General features: G+C 36.0%; 1 protein-coding gene across 1 annotated transcript in view; it reads left to right on the forward strand.

Annotated features, from left to right (window-relative positions):
- Nucleotides 1–21,972, forward strand: part of LOC100484218 (sodium channel protein type 2 subunit alpha) — an 84,485-nt gene that overhangs the window by 59,082 nt on the left and 3,431 nt on the right. Inside the window, 8 exon segments of the mRNA XM_034654667.1 lie at nucleotides 3,472–3,626; nucleotides 5,214–5,387; nucleotides 9,344–9,466; nucleotides 11,924–12,205; nucleotides 13,670–13,723; nucleotides 16,643–16,780; nucleotides 17,153–17,257; nucleotides 20,487–20,757. Of these exon segments, the coding sequence (XP_034510558.1) occupies nucleotides 3,472–3,626; nucleotides 5,214–5,387; nucleotides 9,344–9,466; nucleotides 11,924–12,205; nucleotides 13,670–13,723; nucleotides 16,643–16,780; nucleotides 17,153–17,257; nucleotides 20,487–20,757 (1,302 nt within the window).

Raw genomic sequence — 21,972 nt, forward strand, 5'->3', positions numbered from 1 at the left:
CATATATTTTTGCTCACAAGTCCATGGCCAGCTAGATGATTTTGCTGGCCGTGGATAGGCTCTCTTCCAAGCCTGAGGTTTTGGATGGCCTGTTGGGCTGACTCAGCTCCACTCCTGTCTTTTCTTGTCCTCCACACAGTGGTCAGGCATGTTCTTGGGGTGAAGGCACAGGAGCAAGAGAGGATGCCTAACTGCCAAGGCTCCTCTTCTGCCAGGTTTGCTCCTGTCCTGTTCACCACAGCAAAGTCACCTGGCCAATCCAGACTGTGTGGGAAAGCACCACTAATGATCAAAGAGGCAGAAAAATTTAGTGCACTAGCACAAGATATGAAATTCTTTTCATTTCTTATATAAATCCCTATTATAGTTACAGGAACATTTCTCAAAAACTCTGGATATCTCTTCACATTTAACTAATTTTTTTAGTTAATAGCTATTTAATAATGCATATCATGTCTTAGTCTCAAATCAATACCATATAGCAATTGCTTAAGCAAAAGTTTAAAAATAGTGACTGCCTCAGGGCATAGTCGGTTAAGTATCTGACTCTTCATTTTGATTCAGGTCATGATCTCAGGGTTGTGAGATCAAGCCTGGGATTAGGCTCCGTACTCAGTGGGGAGTCTGCTTGGGCTCTCTCTCTGTCTCCCTCTGCCCCCTCCCCCTTCTCTAAAATGAATAAATAAATCTTATAAAAATAAAAAATAAAAATAATGACTGCCTCAAATTGTTACTAGTAATACAATTTTATTACAACCAATTCTAAAAGTGTTTCATTTGGGTTATGCATGTTTACATTAAGAACACTAAAGCTGTTTTAACTTAAACTTCAAGCAAATTTTAGAATGTGTAATTACACAGATGTTAAAAATCACAATTGATGTCAATGGATTCTTTCAAGGCTGTTACAGAAGATTATGTTGCATATACTTATTGATTTTGGACTTTAATGCATTGGTGAAAATAAATACTTAAATATTAATTGTAAATTTTTAAATAATTTCAGAGGGAGAGCTATTTGTTCAGCGTAAGTTATGAGGGAAGTCACTCTTTGCTTTTTTCTTCAAAAAGTCTGCATACATTCCAGGGCAGTTATTTGATTATGAAAAAAATAATATGACTTCCCAAAACATTCAAGTGGTATATTACAAAAATAATTTCTGTGGTATTTAAAACTTAAAGTATATAAAACTTAAGAGTTTTTACTCTTTACCAGACAATTAGCTTAGTTTTAGGGTCACAATATATTCATATATACTGCAATAATAAGGAAACAATAAGTTATTATGCAATAATAATTATGGTACTATTAACATTTGTCTTTTGTAAAGTTTAAAAAAACACTTAAGTATGAAATATTTTAGAATATATTCTATGTAGGATATAGAATAACTTAACATTATAGAAAATAATAATGAATAATACATAGATGCCCACCAACCAAATTTAACAATTTGAATACTTTAGTCATATTTGCTTCAGACTTTTTATTTAAGAATAAAATAGATAAAGATTAGGCCCATTTTGTTCCCTGTTTCTTATCCTCCTTTATTCCTTTCTTCTCAGAAATAAACCAGTGTCTCACATTTGGCATTCATCATTCCCACTAAAATTGCTCTTTTTCTGTTAAACTGTTTTTTCATCTCATATCCTCTTTAGAGAAAAAAAAACACCCTAAATTTAGTTCCATTTAATTTAATACAGTGAATATTTTCAGGGCACGTAAATCTTCTTGATCTTTTGGGAAACAGAAATATGAAAAAGATGTTGCCCTCAAAGAAACAACAAATATAATGCTATTTATTTCTTAGTTGAGAAGCTAATAACATTTTATAGCACATCATTAAATTTTCATGAAACAAAGGATATGATCTAGCTGACTGACATTATAAAGTAGCATCTGATAAATGTCTATGCAGTAAAATATTATGCTCCTTTCAAGATGAGGTTTCCATTTTTCTATTCACTGAACAAGAGCCCTCTTCCTGGTTAAAGCCTCATCTCATGACTCATCTCCCACACCCCAGCATCCCCCTATTTTGTGTGCTGCCAGGTCCTGTCAGCTCAACAGTATCTTCTGATTCCTAACCACTAGCACCACTGTTGCCCTTGTTTGGGTCTCACACACTCTTAACTCCTTTTTCATCTTCTTTCTTCTATCCATCAGTGCCTTTTATAGTCAGAGATCATTCTAAATCAGGGTTCTTATCAGGCAAATCTTCACAACTCCCAAATAAATCCTTCAATGTTTTAGTCATTGGACAGTATATAAAATCTAAACTCTCCAGTTGACTCCTCAGTTCCTTTTTTCAGATTGGCTCTAAGTGTTTTTTCTAGTCTTGACTCCTAATTCTTTCCTTCATGCAACTTCTAGACCTATCATTAAGTTTTATTGATTTCACTTTCTCCATTCCTTTACAGCTTCTGTACTAGACCTGTTCTTACATATCCTCAAAGTCTAAGCTGCAATTCATTTCCTCTATAACGCTCAATATCAGAAATTAATCTATACCAGTCAACTCTCACAATACCATATTTAATTTGTGTTTTTTTGCTTTCAATAACTATAGAATTTGTGAGCACAAGTCCCCTACTTAAAATGCACACTTTTTAAGAAAAGATTTTATTTATTTATTTGTTTGAGACAGAGAGAGTATGAGTTGGGGGAGGGAAGTGGGAAGGGACAGAGGAAGAGGGACAAGCAAACTCCTTGCTGAGCAGGGAGCGGAGGCAGGGCTCCATCCCAGGACCTACGATCATGACCTGAGCCAAGGGCAGACGCTTAACAAACTGAGCCACCCAGGCACCCCTAAAATTCACACTTTTTAAAGAGAAAGCCTGTGTTTACACATTCTATAATTATACTTTGTCCAGTACAATTCCTTGACTACAACAGATATTCAATAAATATCTATTGATAAGCCTTTGATGTAGTAATTCACAGATTACACAAAGATGTTTATTATACTGTTGCTGATAATAGCCAGAATTAAAGCAACACATTCAATAATAGTGGAATAATTCTATAAATTCTGGTTAAGTCTGGTTATCTTATTTAGAGAAGTATTGTGAAAGCCTTTCACAGTTCTATTTACTTACAATAAAAGGGAAATGTGCATATTATACTATTAAGTGAACTACTTCGAATTCAAAAGTCCACGTATGAATGGAATCATAGGATAAGGATAAGATGCAAATATCAACTCTTGGTGATTTTATTTTCCTTTCTGTTTTTCTATATGTTTCTATGATGTAATATAATCCATTACAATAATCACATATGCATAAAAAATATCTGTTGAATGAATGGTTTAAAAGCCGTACAGATGATTTGTGTTTGTGTAAGTGGAAGCCTAAAAAATAGTTATTTACAACGTATCAGGTAATAATGTAGGTGAGTCTTCCAGAAATACAAAGGTACATAATCAAAGAGTAACTATTTTTTTCTTCATTTACTTTGACTTATTGTAGACTGTGTGCGGAAGTTCAAGTGTTGTCAGATAAGCATAGAAGAAGGCAAAGGGAAACTCTGGTGGAACTTGAGAAAAACTTGCTATAAGATAGTGGAGCACAACTGGTTTGAAACCTTCATTGTCTTCATGATTTTACTCAGCAGTGGGGCGCTGGTAGGTGACATATAATCTGCTCCTTTTCCTTTACTGAAACTCTTTACCTTCCCCCTCAGTGAACCTCTTGTTACATGTTTTTAAAATATGGTGCTTGTGAAGTAAGAGATTACATTGTGTGATATTCTTAGCACAGTGTGAACCTCAGTAAATAGCAACTTTTATTGTTGTGGAGTAGATCTCAGATTGAATCAAACTCAGATTATGGTTTCTTGTAATACTTCAAGATATTTCTGACTTTGAGTCATCAGAGGCAGTTCTTATCAAGAGTCATTATGCACCCTGATATGGGATTATCAGCTAACTATCAAAGTGCTTACATAAACTCCATTTCACAGGGAATTCACTTGTCTTGTTCATCCTGATTCACTAGTGCCAATCACAGTGAATTGCAAATAGTAGACTGACTTAATCACTGACTAATAGCAAAATGAAATCATTAAAACTTAATTTATACCTGATTTCATTCAATGGAAGGGTCAGTTTGGTCAAAATATTAATTAACATATGAAAATAGTGTGACCCGTTTTCCCATTTGATGATAACAAATGTGGCTGCATTTCTTTTATTTTTTCAATTAGCAACTACAGGGTTTGGTCAGTTGATTTCATTAGGATTATAGCCTTGTGTCTGGAAGCCTCCAAGACTGCCTCTGATTTGACTAAGAATCCTGCGTCTTGCCATGTACTTGCACAAAGAGGGTCATCCCCTAGTTTTTAATGCCAATAGAGAGGGAACTCTAAAGTCTTACCAGTAACTAGTGCCTTTTCTGTCTTAGCTCTTGGTTCTCAATTATACCCAGTCAGATCTCACCAAAATGCATCAACATAGCACCATGGCTGGCTTCTGAGGGGCTTTTAGCTTCACCTATAAATTGAGCTGCAAAGACTTTAGGCCCTTGTGCCCTGATCACAAGCCCAGATCCCCCTTTTCTCCAAAAAAGAACATTTTCTTTTGTTCTTAACCCAGACCACCAAGTTATCCTGATAGTTTTTCCTATAAGGAGATTGAGTTAGATAAATGATCTTTTCATTCCAGAACACACAGAGGCTCCTGAAAATCAATTCCCTACACTGTCCCAAGAGCTCTGCAAAATGTCACAGCGGGGCTGGGGTGGGGGAGCTTCCCCACATGCACCACACATGTGCCCACAATGAGCGAGAGAAATAGAGAGGAGAAGGTGATAACCTCTGTTCCTCTTTCCTCCTGCTATGGGAGTGGGGGGGGGGGAGTTGTCTCCTACCTTACATTTGCATTACTGAGAGAAAACGTTCTAGTGTCATGAACAAAGCACATCTATTCACACATGACTTTCTGCCTCCTGCTGTAGAGAGAAGCACCTGACAGTCTCTCCACATTTTTAAGCTCTTTGGGATATCCCAATACCTTAATTTAAAAATTATTTGAATTCCTTGGTTGACTGAAATGTGGCTGCAGGTGACCCTGAAGCACAATGCCGCCATGGGGAGCGCGGAGCCTTCCAGAAGCAGGCGCCTGAGACGAGGCTGGCAGCAGGTTTGCTCTGTTAAGACATCAGTTAGAGACAGTTTATGACAATGAAATTCCATGGGATTTTCTCACTCACAGGCCTTTGAAGATATATATATTGAGCAGCGAAAAACCATTAAGACCATGTTAGAATACGCCGACAAAGTTTTCACTTATATATTCATCCTGGAAATGCTTCTCAAGTGGGTCGCGTATGGTTTTCAGATGTATTTCACCAATGCCTGGTGCTGGCTGGATTTCCTGATTGTTGACGTGAGTGTTCTGCACTTCCGTGTTTCATTCCATTAGCGTGTGATGATAGTTCTAGCAATGGTGCCTGGCACACAGTAGGCACTCAGTAAATACTTTACATAAATATAAATGATGACTCCCATTTTTCCCAATGAGAAGATACCCCAAAATGGTTTTTTGCTGATTTAAATTCATATACTTTCATAGGTGAAACAGTCAAATGCTGCCTTACTATACTTATTGATTTCGTTTCAGATTAATATTTAAATCCCAAGTTATACAGAATAATATATTAATGTGGATGTTTTGCTTTTTTTCACTCTTACCTTTGACACAACAACCGTGTTTAAATTCCTCACGGTTGTCTTTGACGTTAGTATTTTTGTTATCACCAGAGCCTATTGAGAAGTGTTTGTCCCACAGATGGGTTACTAATCACAAAGAAACTTGAAAGTCAGAAAAGCAGGAGATACATTTCTTTTTTTTTTTTTAAGATTTTATTTATTTATTCGACAGAAATAGAGACAGCCAGTGAGAGAGGGAACACAAGCAGGGGCAGTGGGAGAGGAAGAAGCAGGCGCATAGCGGAAGAGCCTGACGTGGGGCTCGATCCCATCACTCCCTGAGCCGAAGGCAGACGCTTAACCGCTGTGCCACCCAGGCGCCCCAGGAGATACATTTCTTGATTTGTATGATGGTTGAAATAGACTGGCTGTGGGCCAATATTTAAAAGTTGTTTTAAACTGCACTGGTGTTGAAAATAAAGTAAGATGGAGTACCAGAATATAAAAGTCTTTAAAAAATGGAATACAAGGTTACTCTATGATTTCTGAGGGAAAATTTTGAAGATCTCACCTTTTATTCACAAATACAAATTCTTAACTGAACAAAAAAATTAAAAATCATTTTCATTTAGTTCTGGATATTTACTTCTTATAAATACCTTTTAAATTAGTAGTCCATTCATAATGGCCAAAAAAACCCTTAAAGGCCTTTTGTCTAGGAAAGACTAGGCAAGCCAGTGGGGACAGGGGTCAGGCACATGGGGAAGGTGACAGGATGATGTTCACAGCCAACAAAGGAGGAGGATGCTGGAATTTGCAAGAAAGCACAAGTGCTAACTAGTACATTTTAAAGATGGTATTCTGTTGATTGTAATTCCTTGGAAATTAAAGACATACTTTTAACTTGAAATATTTTGATATATAAAATTTACATATCATGCTAGCAAAATTTTAAAAAATGGACCCTTTCATGGAGAAAGTTATTTTTTACAGTTTCAAATGAAAAAATATCAACTTTTAATCCAATTTGAGGCTTCCAAGCACCAAACAGAAGAAACAAATTATGAGAAAAAGAGTTCTTTGAATTTAAGAGAGAAGAATATCTGTTATATTTTTTTCTAATCTGTCTATAGCAAATCTACTATTAAATATAATATATAAGGCTACAAGCAGAATTACATCAAAAGTTTTCTGGCAATAAAAGAAGACAATAAATAAATAAAGACTTAAAACCATGTATGATTGGATATTACACAATGGAAAAATATACCAAGACTATATATAACCAATCTTTTATTTGTATAATTGGATTATGGTTGATACTTTTTCTTTATTTTCTATATGTGGTTATGATACACTGGAAAATTTATAATAAAAATATTTGATATATAATGTATCTGTGTAACAGTAAAGGCATTTAATCAATATGATCTGAATATAAAGAATTTCTTAGGAGAAATCTAGTTGCCCTGCAGCTGGTGCTTGTATTACTGAGCATATCCTGATATTTACGTTCTTAGATTTAAGAAAATTATTATAACAATATGTAAAACTCATCAATACTTTGCTTTATATCAAATATATTCTTGATCATCTGTTTTGCTATGGAAGATATAAATATGAATGTCATTTTTCTGACTTGTGGGAGCTTACAGTTGACAAGTGAGGACAGATGCGTATATATCGAGAAGATGACATCTGTGTTGGGAGTGCCATTCACTTCACTAAGGAAGGAGGCAAGGCTCTGTGAGGCAGCACCCTTGTGAGCTGGAGTTTGAGGGCTGAGAATGTCAACAGATACAGATAAGGGGAAGGACACCAAAGCATTAAGACCAGTGCATGCCAAGCAGGGCCTGTTGAAGCGACAAATATTCCTAGAGGGTAAGAACAGTGCCACGGGGTGAGGGAAAGTGTTTTCTAATTGGATGACAAGGTAAGAAAGGTAAGTTGGAGAAAAGTTTAAAGAACCTGTGATGCCATCCAAAGAGATGTAGGCCTCTGATCTAGTTCGGGAAGAAGCCACTGAAGCATTATGTGACCAGAAAAGCTTGCTCTTTGAGGGAGCGAAATTTGGTGCAGTTGTGAATGATGGACTAGAAAGAGGATTTTTAGAGACCAAAGACCAATTAGGAGATTGTTCCAGGAAGGGGAGAAAGCATGCGCGGATCGCCTTCTCACATTGAGCTACACAAGTTCCATAGAAGTGGGTATTGTACCACTTCTTTTCCTTAGCCAATCAATACTGCCCCTGTTCAGAATTGTTTTTCTTATGTCCTACTTTTATCTTTCATCCTTTAATTTATGCCTGTTTCTTATTGATTCTGTCTTCAGGGAAGGTAAAGTAGTCCAGGTCCTCATATTTTATATACAGAAATTCTTCACAACAAATGATAATCCAGGAATTTTATTGTTCAATTATTAGTGAAGAGAGGGCTCACAAGGCCTAAAATTAAAAGTTTTGATTTTAGGGGCACCTGGGTGGCTCAGTCAGTTAAGTGTCTGCCTTTGGCTCAGGTTATGATCTCAGGGTCCTGGGATCGAGTCCTGCATTGGGCTCCCTGCTCAGCTGGGAGCCTGCTTCTCCATCTACCCTTCCACCCAGCTTATGAACTCTCTGTCTCTCTGTCTCTCTCTCTCTCAAATAAATTAATAAAATCTTTTTAAAAAAAAGTTTAGATTTTAGGGAAAATATGTAAACCACTTAAGATAAATTTTTGTAGCTCATTGTTTGCCAAATTTAGAGGTTTTTTCTATTTCACATTACATGTGCAAAATTAGTTTGAATAAGTTTTGTAAAAATTTTCTGTGTGCTTTATTTTTCTTAAAAATATTTTTTTCAAATATCCATTAACACCATACTTTTAAAAGCTATATTACACATCTATTTTTCTTTCTCTGCTTTTGAAATTCAAGTGTCTTTAGGACAAAATACTTTTTCTTAGATTATATAGATTTAATGAGTTTTCTATGTATTTTCAAAGAAATTAGATATTTCTGTGCTACCTATGACACTTGCTCTTTTCCTTTTTAGTTGAGATTTTAGAATTTCTATCAACTACATTAGTCATCTGTATAAAACCATTGTCCTGGCAATTTCTATTAGTCACACTAAAATCTCAATTTTTTTTTTGGTTAATTATTTTCATTTGACCTAATTCATGGTTTGATGCCCTCATACTGAAGTTGACAGAAAGACAAAGCCACTATTTAGAAGCCTAGATCTTTCTGAGTGTGTTTGTGTGCAGATTCTCCAGTGGTTTTCTTAGTTCACCTGTGTACTTACACTAAGTTTTAGTCATCTCCCTTTTAGGTTGGCTAAACATATGAGAGATGATAAAGGTTTACAGATCTGTGGGTAAAAATTGCATTTCACTGCCATTTCTTTTTCTTGTTTTACATTTAATTTAAAAAAAAAACTGTTCGTGTCAAGAATCTTGAGAAGAGAATATGTATAGCTTCTTTCTCATAAGTTTTTGGCAGTAGTTCTCAAAGTATGGCTCACAGACGAGTATCTTTAGCCTTACCTGGACTTGACGATTCTCAGGCCCCACCCCAAAACTGCTGGATCAGACTCTACCAGTAATCTGTGCTTTCAACAAGCCCTCCAGGTGATTTTGATACTCACTACGGGTTGAGAACTGGGTAAGCGTTTTTGCCTGTAAATGAGAAAACTGTGTTGCTTTCTCTGTACAGGTCTCATTGGTTAGCTTGACTGCAAATGCCTTGGGTTACTCAGAACTTGGTGCCATCAAATCCCTCAGAACATTACGAGCTCTGAGGCCACTGAGAGCCTTATCCCGGTTTGAAGGAATGAGGGTAAGACTGCATGCCTTAGAATTTGCTGGAATTATAATTGAGAACAGACTGACATTTTGTACCTCAGAAATGACAAATCTATGGAGAATTTATATCTTATACATTCATACTGACATACCCTGTCAATCAATATTTGTCAGACATCCGTAAACTTGACACTGTTGGAGACACTCACAGACTAGAATGCCTAAGTGATTGCTTCTAATTAGAAACAATTAGATTGCTGCTAAGTAGATTTTTCACTCTGTGGGAAATCTCTATCATGTTGTGTAGACTTCCGATGTGAGTCAAGATTAGTTATGTTCGTTCCATTTCTAAATGTGCGGGAAATTCTACCGACTGTAATTTAAAACCTCCAAAGAATTCCTCATCATTTCTTCATTGCTCCATATGATGTGTTTGAGCCTTTTTAAATCTGAATCTGGCCCTTTAGCCTTCAAACACAGGCTGAGGTGGCTGAAAAAGTAGGTCAGTGGAAATCTGCTCATTTAGAAAGGTGGTAAAAAGAAAGAAGGAGGAATTTGTGCTGCCATTTGTCACTGCCCCGGGGCACTAAACCTGAGACCACACCCCCTCAGCACAGAGGAGATGATGACATCCTGTCTCTGTGGATTTCACTACTCTAAAACAAACTTTTAGAAAATGATGCTTTTTCTGATCATTTGAAAGTAGTTACTTGGGACTTTCTCTGAATGTTGCAACATTAACAGAAATGAAAGCTATGTGTAGGTGTGTGTGTTCGTGTGTTAGTGTGCTCATGGTTGCATAGAAAGGATTCGTTAGCTGTTAAATTATTTTCACTTTACCAATTTAAAATCATTGTTTTGGGGCGCCTGGGTGGCACAGCGGTTGAGCGTCTGCCTTTGGCTCAGGGCGTGATCCCGGCGTTGTGGGATCGAGCCCCACATCAGGCTCCTCCGCTATGAGCCTGCTTCTTCCTCTCCCACTCCCCCTGCTTGTGTTCCCTCTCTCACTGGCTGTCTCTATCTCTGTCAAATAAATAAAATCTTTAAAAAAAAAAAATAAAAATAAAAATAAAAAAAAAATAAAATCATTGTTTTTGCAGTAGTAGTTTTAATTTTCAAAGAGCAATCAAACTTTCAATAGTAGAATAATTTTCATATTTTCTATACCAAATTTGCATAGAAAAGGACCTAAATTCCTAGTCTTTCCATTCATCTATCTTGGAAAACACATATATTATTTCTTTGCTCTCCAGTTGTTGTTTTTTTTAACTCTGCTAATCAGAATCTCCTCACATTTGCAGAGCATTCATTGTAGTGAACTTAAAAATGAACTGTCAAGTCTACAAGTACCTCTGAATTATCAGAAAGTTGAAGTTCTTATAATAACTTAACACTGTAATAAGTTCTTTAGAAGTTTCTTTCATTTAAAAATACTTTAAAATATTATCCTTTACTGAATAGGCTCCAGGTGCCAATTTGCGGATGAGTTGTGCCTTTTTGCCAAGTACCCATTTGGTATGGTTGATTGTAAGATACCATTATTCATATATTTACATGTGTGTATGTATGTGTTTGTACGTGTTTTTTATCCCATAAAGGAGTTGAGGAAGATTAATGCATGTATTTCTTATATTTTACATGCCTGCTCATTGATAAAGTTTATTGCTGATGTAGGTTAGAACATGATTTTTAGCTAAATATTTCCTTGAGAGATAATTTTAAAAAGTGCTGAAAAATATTTCCTGAAAGCCCTAGTTAATTGAGAAAGCTGCAAGTAACAGAGCCATTAAGTGAAAACCCTGGGCTCAAATTGCCATGCTTTACGAGGATTTTCTTCTGAAAGGGATTTCCCAAAGGAGGATCAGAAAAATGAAATAACTTGCCCAAAGGCGCACAGCTAATTTGTGATGTAATCTGGAGCACAGAGCTCCTGACTCCCAAACCCCCTTCTCCTGTCGCATGTTTGATTTCTATGCTCTGAGCTCTTTGCTCCAAAGTTGTAGCTGTAGGGTGACCCTAGACTGCAGTGCCTGGGACAGTCCTGGCTTATACCGGCTTTCCCAGAATAACTATTATCAGTGTTCCCTTTTGCCCTGGAAATTGACCCTCAAGTGTTGTTCTCTTTTACTTTCAGATTTTGGATTGTAAATTTTATGGTTTGCAAATTTTTAGAAATTGTGATCTTCACATGCTGACACTGTTTCTATTGCCATGTCACTATTTGCATTTATAATTAGTCCATTCTTTGATGAAAATTTGCTCTGTGTATGTTCTTACCTCTTGAGAAAACATTCTATGATATAAAATATATTTTAACCATTCTGAACTGTAAGTGTAAAATTTTTTATTGGAGCTACCAGATACTAGTTTCTGCCCAGTATTTAACTTTAAGAACAGATATATTTTCTATCACTTGACTGCTGTTCTTTTAATAGTGTTTAAACATGGTTGTTGAGTTTTCACTTATTTTCCCTTCTCATTTCTCTGCCAGGTTGTTGTCAATGCTCTTTTAGGAGCCATTCCATCCATAATGAATGTACTTCTGGTTTGTCTGATCTTTTGGCTCATATTCAGTATCATGGGAGTAAATCTCTTTGCTGGCAAGTTTTATCATTGTATTAACTACACCACTGGAGAAATGTTTGATGTAAGTGTGGTCAACAACTACAGCGAATGTAAAGCGCTCATAGAGAGCAATCAAACTGCCAGGTGGAAAAATGTGAAAGTAAACTTTGATAATGTAGGACTTGGATATCTTTCTCTGCTTCAAGTAGTAAGTAACCACTTTATTATTCTCTGTGATATATTATTAAAATGAGTCTGAAATCTTCTCTCTCAATATATATATCTATGTATATAGATATATATATGTATACAGATATAGATAGATATAATTTACATAGATTCTTTCTAATCATTGCTGAACTATCTTTACTGCATCATGCTGGAAACTGGACTGCTCTACAAAGTTTATGGTCTTTCAGACTATGCATTAGCTACCCCAGTACCAGTCCTTTGTTATTGAGGTTCTATGTAGGTTCCCACTTTTTACCCCATCCCTAGTCTGAGCAAAATAGAGGCACGGGCCCTAGCGTGGGGTTGGAGAAGCGTGTGCATGGAGGAGGAGGAGTGGTACATTTCTCTGCTCCTTACTACCAGACAGTATAAAACCCTCATCAAGCCTTCATCCACACAGTGTCTACTACCACCATAAGCAAACTCCCCACCTTTACATCTGTCACGCGGACACCTACCTAATTCCGACCTTTCCTGCCTGTCGCTTGAACTCCTTCAGATAGGGAGATTGCTCTCTGCATATAAAAATCTTCTATCAAGGGGCGCCTGGGTGGCACAGCGGTTAAGCACCTGCCTTCGGCTCGGGTGTGATCCCGGCGTTATGGGATCGAGCCCCACGTCAGGCTCCTCTGCTATGAGCCTGCTTCTTCCTCTCCCTCTCCCCTGCTTGTGTTCCCTCTCTCGCTGTCGAATAAATAATTAAATATTTAAAAAAAATCTATCAAGTCTATTATGTTTGTTATAAATTCATAAAAATCCATTCAGTTTCTCAACTGATCACTCCCTGAGCTGATCCACCTGCATGATACCCAATGCTGTATGAATATTAGGGGGAAGGACAGATCCTGTGGTTCTAAGGAACTGAAAAAAAATACATAAAACTTGTTTTTAGGTGCACTTGTCTCCCCCCACACCACAGATATTTGAAAGAGTAAATTGTAGTTCAATATGTTTGTATTCAGATTAGGCAACTACTTCATCTTATGGAATAATTGGGTCAAAATTATACTCAACAATATCGAGATTTTTCAAGAACAAATCATCATGATTAGTGATTGGTGATAGTACCATTTAGAAAAGAATAAGAGTGGAAAGCATTAAGATCAAACAATGCAGCATACTTTTCAACTTGTCTGATGCTATTTTATCAAATTTCATGTTATATTCTTATAGGTATATCAGAGTCAAAGATTGTTGATAATTGCTTTTATGAGAGCATATTGTTAAAATCTATCCTGTTTAACTATAGATTTACAGAAGAATGTAAAGTTGAAGTATTTTTCATGCATCTATTACAAAACTTTTCCCAGATTTTAAATACTAACCCCAAGCTTTTATATACCTGTTTTTGAATGATTGAATTGGTCAGTCTGATACTTAATTTCTTTTCTAAAATTATGATTTATCGGAGAAAAAATTACCTGGTATGACTTTTTTACAGGCCACATTTAAGGGATGGATGGATATCATGTATGCAGCTGTTGATTCACGAAATGTAAGTCTGTTTAGAGGGAAAATTGTTTAATTTGATCCAGTGAATATTTCCACAGTGTTGTAATTTACTAATAAACAAAACAATGGGTCAATTTATAGAAAACATCTATATTACAAAAATAGAATATTCAACCTTGAATTATTTCTTCCAAAATTTGATTTGAATGTTTTTCTCTACTCACTGTAAATCTTCTAACACATCTTTTCTAGCATCTAGCATGGCACCCAGCACTTAAACTTTTGTTGATTTTGCAAAATGAGACATTTTATTTTTGGCTCTGATAGTTCTGGCCATTTGTGCATTAGAAGCCCTCAACATGCATTTTCTTTGTCTGCGACAGATTTCTTCCATCTTTTTATCTTCCCTGTAATAGGAAGAATCCGGCTAATGGTGGAAAAAACAAAGAGAAAACAAACAAAAACTTTACAGTGTTTCTCTCTGGAAGTGAGATTTTCAGATAGAAGGAAGGGGCCTTCACAATCTGCCTTAGACACCTCAGCACTTTTGAAAATTTTGTACAATTTTCATTAATTTTTCACTATGTAACAATGGGAGAGGAAATCACATTTAAAAAAAGAGAGAGAGATTGGCTTCTGGTATATTGCCAGAGCATAGTAATTAAATTCGAAATGTTATTTTCCTAAGCACCAATAGCCAGGTGGTAACAGAGAAAGAATTCCTGAACAGTTGGGTTTTTTTTTTTTTTCACCTTATTAAAAAAAAGAGAGAGCGAGCGTGAGAACTAAAAGCCCTGCATTGTATCTCTGTGAGTACTATCAGGAATCCCAGTCATGTGCTTTTTTGAATAATAATAATAATTTAACTATATTACTGCTCACTTCACTAAGGGCTTTCTTAACACTATCCCATTTAATCTTAAATAACAACGTTACTGTGGGGTTGATGTTAACTCCATTTCACTATTAAAGCAAATTGGCTCAATGCGGTAAGTGGTAGTACGTGTTTTTGAACACTGACCACAAACAATGGGCTCATAACCACTTTCCTCTATAGCAGTTTCCTACCTCTTTTAAATAATTCATTTAGAGTTCTCTCTACCTTCCTTAGCAGCAACCTGATAGGCTACTTTCTTTCAGTTCCTTCCTTAGGAACTTAGCGGACAGTATCTGCTACATAACTGCTCAGCGTTCAAGCACTTTACAGTGATGAAATCCAAGTGGACACTAAAATTGTGAAAAGTTGCTCACTCTTACTCTCAGTAGTTATCAGAGAAACGCAAATTTAAACCACAATTGACATTAACTCTACATTTACCTCATTGGCAGTATTAAGAAGTATGACCATATCAAGTACTGTCAAGGATAAAGAGCAATAAGAACTCTTAAGCAATGCTGATGGGACAAATGGAAAAATATTTCTTTAAAAAGTTGGGCATTATCACATGATTCAATAAAATTCAAGATATTCTTTAGCCCTGCAATTTCATTTTTAGCAATATATCCTACAGAAACCTGTGCACACGCATAGCAGAATCTATGTACAAGAATGAACATAATTTTTGAACTAGTAAAAAGGTGGAAACAGCTCAAAAGTAGTAGAAATGGACAAATGATTGAATGTTATACAGCAATGAATGATATATGAATACAGCATACATAGCAATGTGGATGAATCTAAAAATAAACTTATTAACAAATGTATCCACTAGACGACATATAGACATAACTAATCTTATTGTTCAAGAATGCATACTTACATGTTAACTCTAAAGAAAAAGCAAGGAAATAATTACCATAAAAGTCAGGATAATGATCACCTCCAGCAGGGATTATAGAGTTTATATTTGGGAAGGATACAGCACCGTGAGATTCACCTTATAACAATTTATTACTACATTTTACACTTATGTGCTGTGCACTTTTCTGTATGTATTGTATTTAATTTTTAAATGCTTAAAAATATTTTATATTGCTGTTCACTGTATACATATATAAATGAAATAAAAGTCCCATCAAAGAATAGGTACTTTTACAATATTTCTGACATTTTCCATTTTACTCTATTTCATTAGGAAAACATAGCATGTTGGCCATTACCGTTTAAATTGATTTCATGACACAATGGGTCATTACCTGTATCCATTACTACCTGTGACTGGTTAACTGAACTGGTTAGAACAATATCCTGTGAGACCTGAGCTATAGATTACAGCCAAAGCTCACACCGTCACTCTTTTTTTGACCAAAAAGTGTGCTGGACAAGACAAGGCATCATTGTTACAGAAACTGTGCCTAAAGCCTACTGAGTAGGGTCAATCTACTGAGTAGACTCATTTTCAGAAGGGAATGATCCCGCAGCTGTACCCATATCCACACATACAATAATAATTCTAGCCTATGAAAAGAAATGTGTAATTCAAATCAAACCTTTACACTCAGCTATTACTATAGGCCAGGCACTGTTTCCTAAAGCACTTTTCAGGTATTCATATATTTAACCTTCTCAACTACCCTATGTGGTTACGGTTCTATTATTTCCATTTTACAGATGAAAAAAAAAACAAATCAGAGAGAATAAATCTTAAAGGTTTTAACATAAAATAGTGTAACTCAAACATCTCTTCTGCAGGAAGGGGAAATCCTTACTTTGCCTGCCCTGTTGGAGGACTTTACCTATAAGGGAAAGTACATTCATAATCTAGAAATTTATTTGGTGAAATTAATTTTAAATATCTAGACTTTTCTATGAGTTTTTTCACTTTGCCAAGTTGGTGAATGGTCTTGTAGGACTCTTTAATAAGCATGTTAGATTTGATGTTTCATAAAATCTGTTTAATGTTTGAGTTTTTTTTTCCGTTCCCAGCAATTGAGACATGCTTTGAGAATGGAAAATCAGCTGATGTTTTTTTTATAAAACAAGTAGTAGTTCTAATTGTTATCATTCCTTAATATTTTGTAGGTAGAATTACAACCCAAGTATGAAGACAATCTGTACATGTACCTTTATTTTGTCATCTTTATTATTTTTGGTTCATTCTTTACCCTGAATCTTTTCATTGGTGTCATCATAGATAACTTCAACCAACAGAAAAAGAAGATAAGTATACTAAAACTTCATCTTTATTCTAAAACATGAACTAAACTTCTCACACTGGTTCTTTTTGGGTCTAAAACGTAATCAGCTAAAAGAGGGAATATAAAATTCTGAAATTATTTTGAGATATTTAATCAATTGTTAGTTTTTAAGTAATTGCTAATTCAGATAGCATGTATTGATATTTTCAGTATAGAAATATGACTGATTAATACAGAATAATTTACAGATTGAATACATGCATCTAACTCTGTAAATACAAAGACTGGCAACACTAGAATAGCACGTGGAAGCCAATTTTCACACAACTACTGAGGTGGATTTTATAGCTAGAAAAGAACAAGATTTTAACAAGTTCTGTGTTTATTTCTTTACTTTGGAGGTCAAGACATTTTTATGACAGAAGAGCAGAAGAAATACTACAATGCAATGAAAAAACTGGGTTCAAAGAAACCACAAAAACCCATACCTCGACCTGCTGTAAGAATAACATGCTTTCATTCCCAGCAAGTCTGTTATTTATCACTTGCATAGTCCAAATTGCCAGATACTAGTATTTTTATCTTAGCTTAAGTGTATGTGTATATATATACACCTCATATACACAAAATATATAATATAGGTATTATATATAAACATATAAATATATGTAAATAAAACAGTTCAGACTTATATGCCAATAGCATTACATAGGATTGATGTCATGAAGGAGCTTCTAATAATGTAGAGAAGAAAACATATGCATACATACATTTTGTGGAAATATTGAATGTTCACAGAGGGCAGTGGGGACCAATTGGAATAATTGGCACATCTCGGATATTCCCCATTCCTATCCAGTTCTGGTGATTAAGTGGAATCATTAACGATGCAAGTCAGTTTTTTTTTTCTGGTTTTAAAGATATTTCATATTTTCTGCTAGCATCTTGCTTCTAAATCTGATAACATCATTCTCTTAATGAATGTTTATGGCTATTCCAGTTGTCTATTTGCCAATAGCTGCTTGGTTGCTGCAGGACATTGCTGTCAGGAGGAGAAGAGCCCTTTAGGAGAAGGGCAGTGCTTGTGTGAAGGCCCTGAGGTAGGAAGGCCAGTGAGGCTGGAGTACAGAGAGTGAGGGCTCACTGGGTTGTGTTGAGAATGAAGAGGTTAGGATGTTGAGAATGAGAGGTTAGATTTTTCTGAGCTTTGTAGGCCATGTTCAAAAATTGTCTTTATCCTTAGAGCAATGGGAAGCCATTGAAGGGGACCTGGTCATTTTCAGTTTTGTAAAGATCACTCAACCAGTATTGATAGGGGCAATGTGTATGCTTTGTAGACTTATTTTGGGGCTGTTTCAGAGATGAGAGGTAGCCTGAACCAGAGTGGTGTGGAGATGAATTAAAGTGGATGGATTTGTGAGCTGTCACTGGAGTGAAATTAAAGTTTGTCTACGAACTGAATATGAGAGACAAAGAAGGACCCAATAAGGAGAACTTACGAGTTTCTGCCATACACCCTGGATGACCAGTGTCATGCAGGGCATGAAAAAAGGACATGCATGGAGAAAAAAATGGAGATGCTAGCTTGCAGAATCTGGCAATCAAAAGTTTCTTAAGATTTGGAGAGAGATTTAGGTTGGAAGCAAAACAGGAGTTCTGGGGAAGAAGAGTGTGAAGAGGGAATATAGAATAAAGTCACACATAGGATGTGGCTCAAGAATAGAACGGCCTCGAATAGATTTAGAAGTAAGAGGGACTGAGTCCGCTAATGAATATGGAGTAATATGTAAAAAGATACATGTGAAAAGTCCAGATAATAGGAAATGCAAAAGGAAGTAGAACAGTTTCTTTACACCGATTTCGATGCTCTCAGAACAGAGTAGAGGGCAAAAGAGTAGAATATTTCTGAGAAGTTTGTATCCTGCAGCAAGCGAGGGATAAAGGATTCCTCATCATCGTCAAGGGCCAAGATGAAGTGAGAGGACATAAATCTTTGGTGCACAAGGCTGCCAGGGTCACGTGGCTTCCTCCAGCATGTGCTACATACTGGGATTTAAATTGGAAATAGCGATTAGTGACTGGGGATTGGATACATCGAAGTGACCCATTGGAAAACTACATGGGCAGAAAATCTAAAGAGCCTTTCATTGATAAAAGGCTTCTGATTTTAAGCAATTTCGAACCTACTACACTCTAGGTGCTGTATCTATAAGAACAATGACACTGCTCTGTGCTTGCCGAGCCTCCAAACAACTAGAAGAAAAAACTAAAATAAACAAGAGCAAACCATTGGCAATACAGTGTGATCAATTTTATGACAAATGTAAACTTAAAGTTTAAAGGACACAGGGTGCTTAACACTTAAAATTGAATTCAAAGTCACCAGAGAAGGAGTGAGGGAAGTCTGTTTTAGTACAAGGAGACAAGATAAAATGATACAGTAGAATCTGCAAATTTTATTAAGAGAAATTGGAAATATCAGAAGGGTAGAAATAAAAGAAACATAACCAGACTTGGAAAGGTAAGCTACAGTAAATAAGAACTAAGAAGGAAGGGTCTGGAACTGGGATTAGACACATTTATCAAGTTGAAGGACAGACTCTGCTGAAGCAATAGAAGCCCAGTCCAGCAAGCCAGGTTCCTACTCCGAGAAAGGAGAAAAATACAACAAACTGGTGGTGTTTGATGTCCAAGAGTTTCCATAGGGAGTAACGGATGTCTCTCAACAGGGAGAGATCAGAACACTAGTACACAGAAGCCAGATGGATAAACATGTCAGGATCCGGGAAAGCAGGCTGTGAAGGGTATAGGCAACAGATTATCAGTGTTTCTAGTTAAGAAAGTAGAGGACAGCCTAGTGGAAGTTAAGTCAAGGCTTGAGCCCTAGAAAGCCTGAAATACCGAGCAGGTGTAGGCAAAATGGTACAAAACAGGGTCCAAACGAGCAGAACTGGTACGGTGAGGCCTTAATTTCATAATCAAGACATAAAGCCAATTAGTGCTTGGAAATAAGGTCCAAACTGAATAGGGCGAAGTTTGAACATCTGATTGTGGACTATAACTTTTTAAAAGATTATTATATTCTTAAAGAAGAGTTACCTGCATATGATTTCACCAAGCTTTTCCTTATTGCAAAATCTGGCATAACCATAGATCAGTAATCAAAGCTAAGAAATGGTACAATACCACTTAAATAAAATATAGAACTTAATTGGATTTCACCAGGTGTTCCACAATATGTCCTTTTTCTTGACCTATAATTTTTTAAAACATCTTCCAAGATGAAACTTCAGGTTCTCTGGCTTTGGGGAAAGATGATAAAAGCAAAAAGTAGAAAAAATAAACATCAGAGAAAAAGCTGGAGAATTATTTATTAGTTCTTTGAAGTTTACTTTGATACCCACCTCTAATACGTGGGATAACAAAGATTTTTTATAGTAGCAGATATTGGCTGACTGTCGTACACATGATGATGTTACAGGCACTGAGAACACAGTAAGTGGCTCTTAAAGTCAGTTTATAAAATCCAATATCATGAACAGTATAACTAAAATACATTTGAAAAAAGTTGCATATGCCAGTATACAAAATATTCTTCCAAATATTAAATAAACATGGTGTGTTTTTATAAAAGCCACATTTTCATGTTGCTATGTTAAAAGCAGATATGTCAAATTTGATTTTTTTTTTTATGTTTCTAAGTGAATTTTACATATTCCTTGTTCCAGAACAAATTCCAAGGAATGGTCTTTGATTTTGTAACCAAACAAGTCTTTGATATCAGCATCATGATCCTTATCTGCCTCAACATGGTCACCATGATGGTGGAAACTGATGACCAGAGTCAGGAGATGACAAACATTCTGTACTGGATTAATCTGGTGTTTATTGTTCTGTTCACTGGAGAGTGTGTGCTGAAACTAATCTCTCTTCGCTATTACTATTTCACCATCGGATGGAATATTTTTGATTTTGTGGTGGTCATTCTCTCTATCGTAGGTAAGAAGAAATGCTTTTACTCAGTTAAGGAAGTTAGTAGTAAAAATTTGTTTAAAACTTTGAAAGTGTTTCTTACTGATCTTTCTCATTCATCCCAAATTTTCAGATAAAAGTCTAATAGTTCTTCAGTTTGTCATTTCTCTTGTTGCATGCTGTACATGAAATGATGTGTAAAAAAAGGGATTTTATATTTTTCAGCTTTCATTTATCATCTTGTCTCTTTTCAGAAGACAATAACTGCAATTTGTCATAACACTCTTATAGTCACTCACACTTCTGTGGTATAGACAAGTACTGCTTTGAATAAATAATTCACACACACATACACACAAAAATTATTAGAAGTAATCAAATAGTCCATAAATATTAAGCTATTGATCATTGGAATAGTTTGCATGTGTGTTTACATATATTCACATACACACAAGCTTCATCTTACCTTTGGATTCAGATAGTTTCTATGGTTTGTAATATTCTTTCTCCAGAAGTAGACATTTTGTTCAAAAAACTAAAACAGGCTCCTTATCATTAATACATATTAAGTGGTTAGGTATAGGGCATTAAATGAGGTTCTGGCAGTAAATATAAGAGATTTAAGACAAGGGTCTGCCTATTTGAGAAAAGAAAACATACACAGAGGGAAGAAAATAGCATTCCACTATTTATACTGCTTTCTCTGGTGGACTAGAACACCGAAACAATATGCCATTCTGTTTGCTCCTCACAACGGCGCTAGGAGGTGGTCATAGAGTGCTTAAGGGATGAGACTCGGGAGTCATACAGATCTGGTCTGGAGCTTCCCTATTTCCACTACTTACCCGCTCTGTGACCTATGGCAAGTTACCTCCAATCCCTGGCTTTCCAGGGAATATTTCTGTGAAGTGTTATTGTGAGAATTAAATGATATTATGTAAGTAGATGCACTTAGTAGCACGCCTAGAACAAAGTAAAGACCCAGGAAGTGCCGAGTTTAATAAAAACAACAACAAAAGTAGATATTAACACCACTTAGTGATGTGGGGAAAAAAAGAGATAGGATTCAGTCACAAGTATGTCTGTCTCCAAAGCCTGGATTCTCTCCTGTCCATCATTCTTGCCACCTTCCAAATAAAGTGGCTCACAACCATCTCAGGATAAGAACTCCCATATTCCAATCCAGATTCACAAACCTTGTCCGTTACTTATGCCAATACTAGAACTGGTATTTTAGAACTA

The sequence above is a fragment of the Ailuropoda melanoleuca genome, chromosome 2, assembly GCF_002007445.2.
Source record: "Ailuropoda melanoleuca isolate Jingjing chromosome 2, ASM200744v2, whole genome shotgun sequence".
Lineage (NCBI taxonomy): Eukaryota > Metazoa > Chordata > Mammalia > Carnivora > Ursidae > Ailuropoda > Ailuropoda melanoleuca.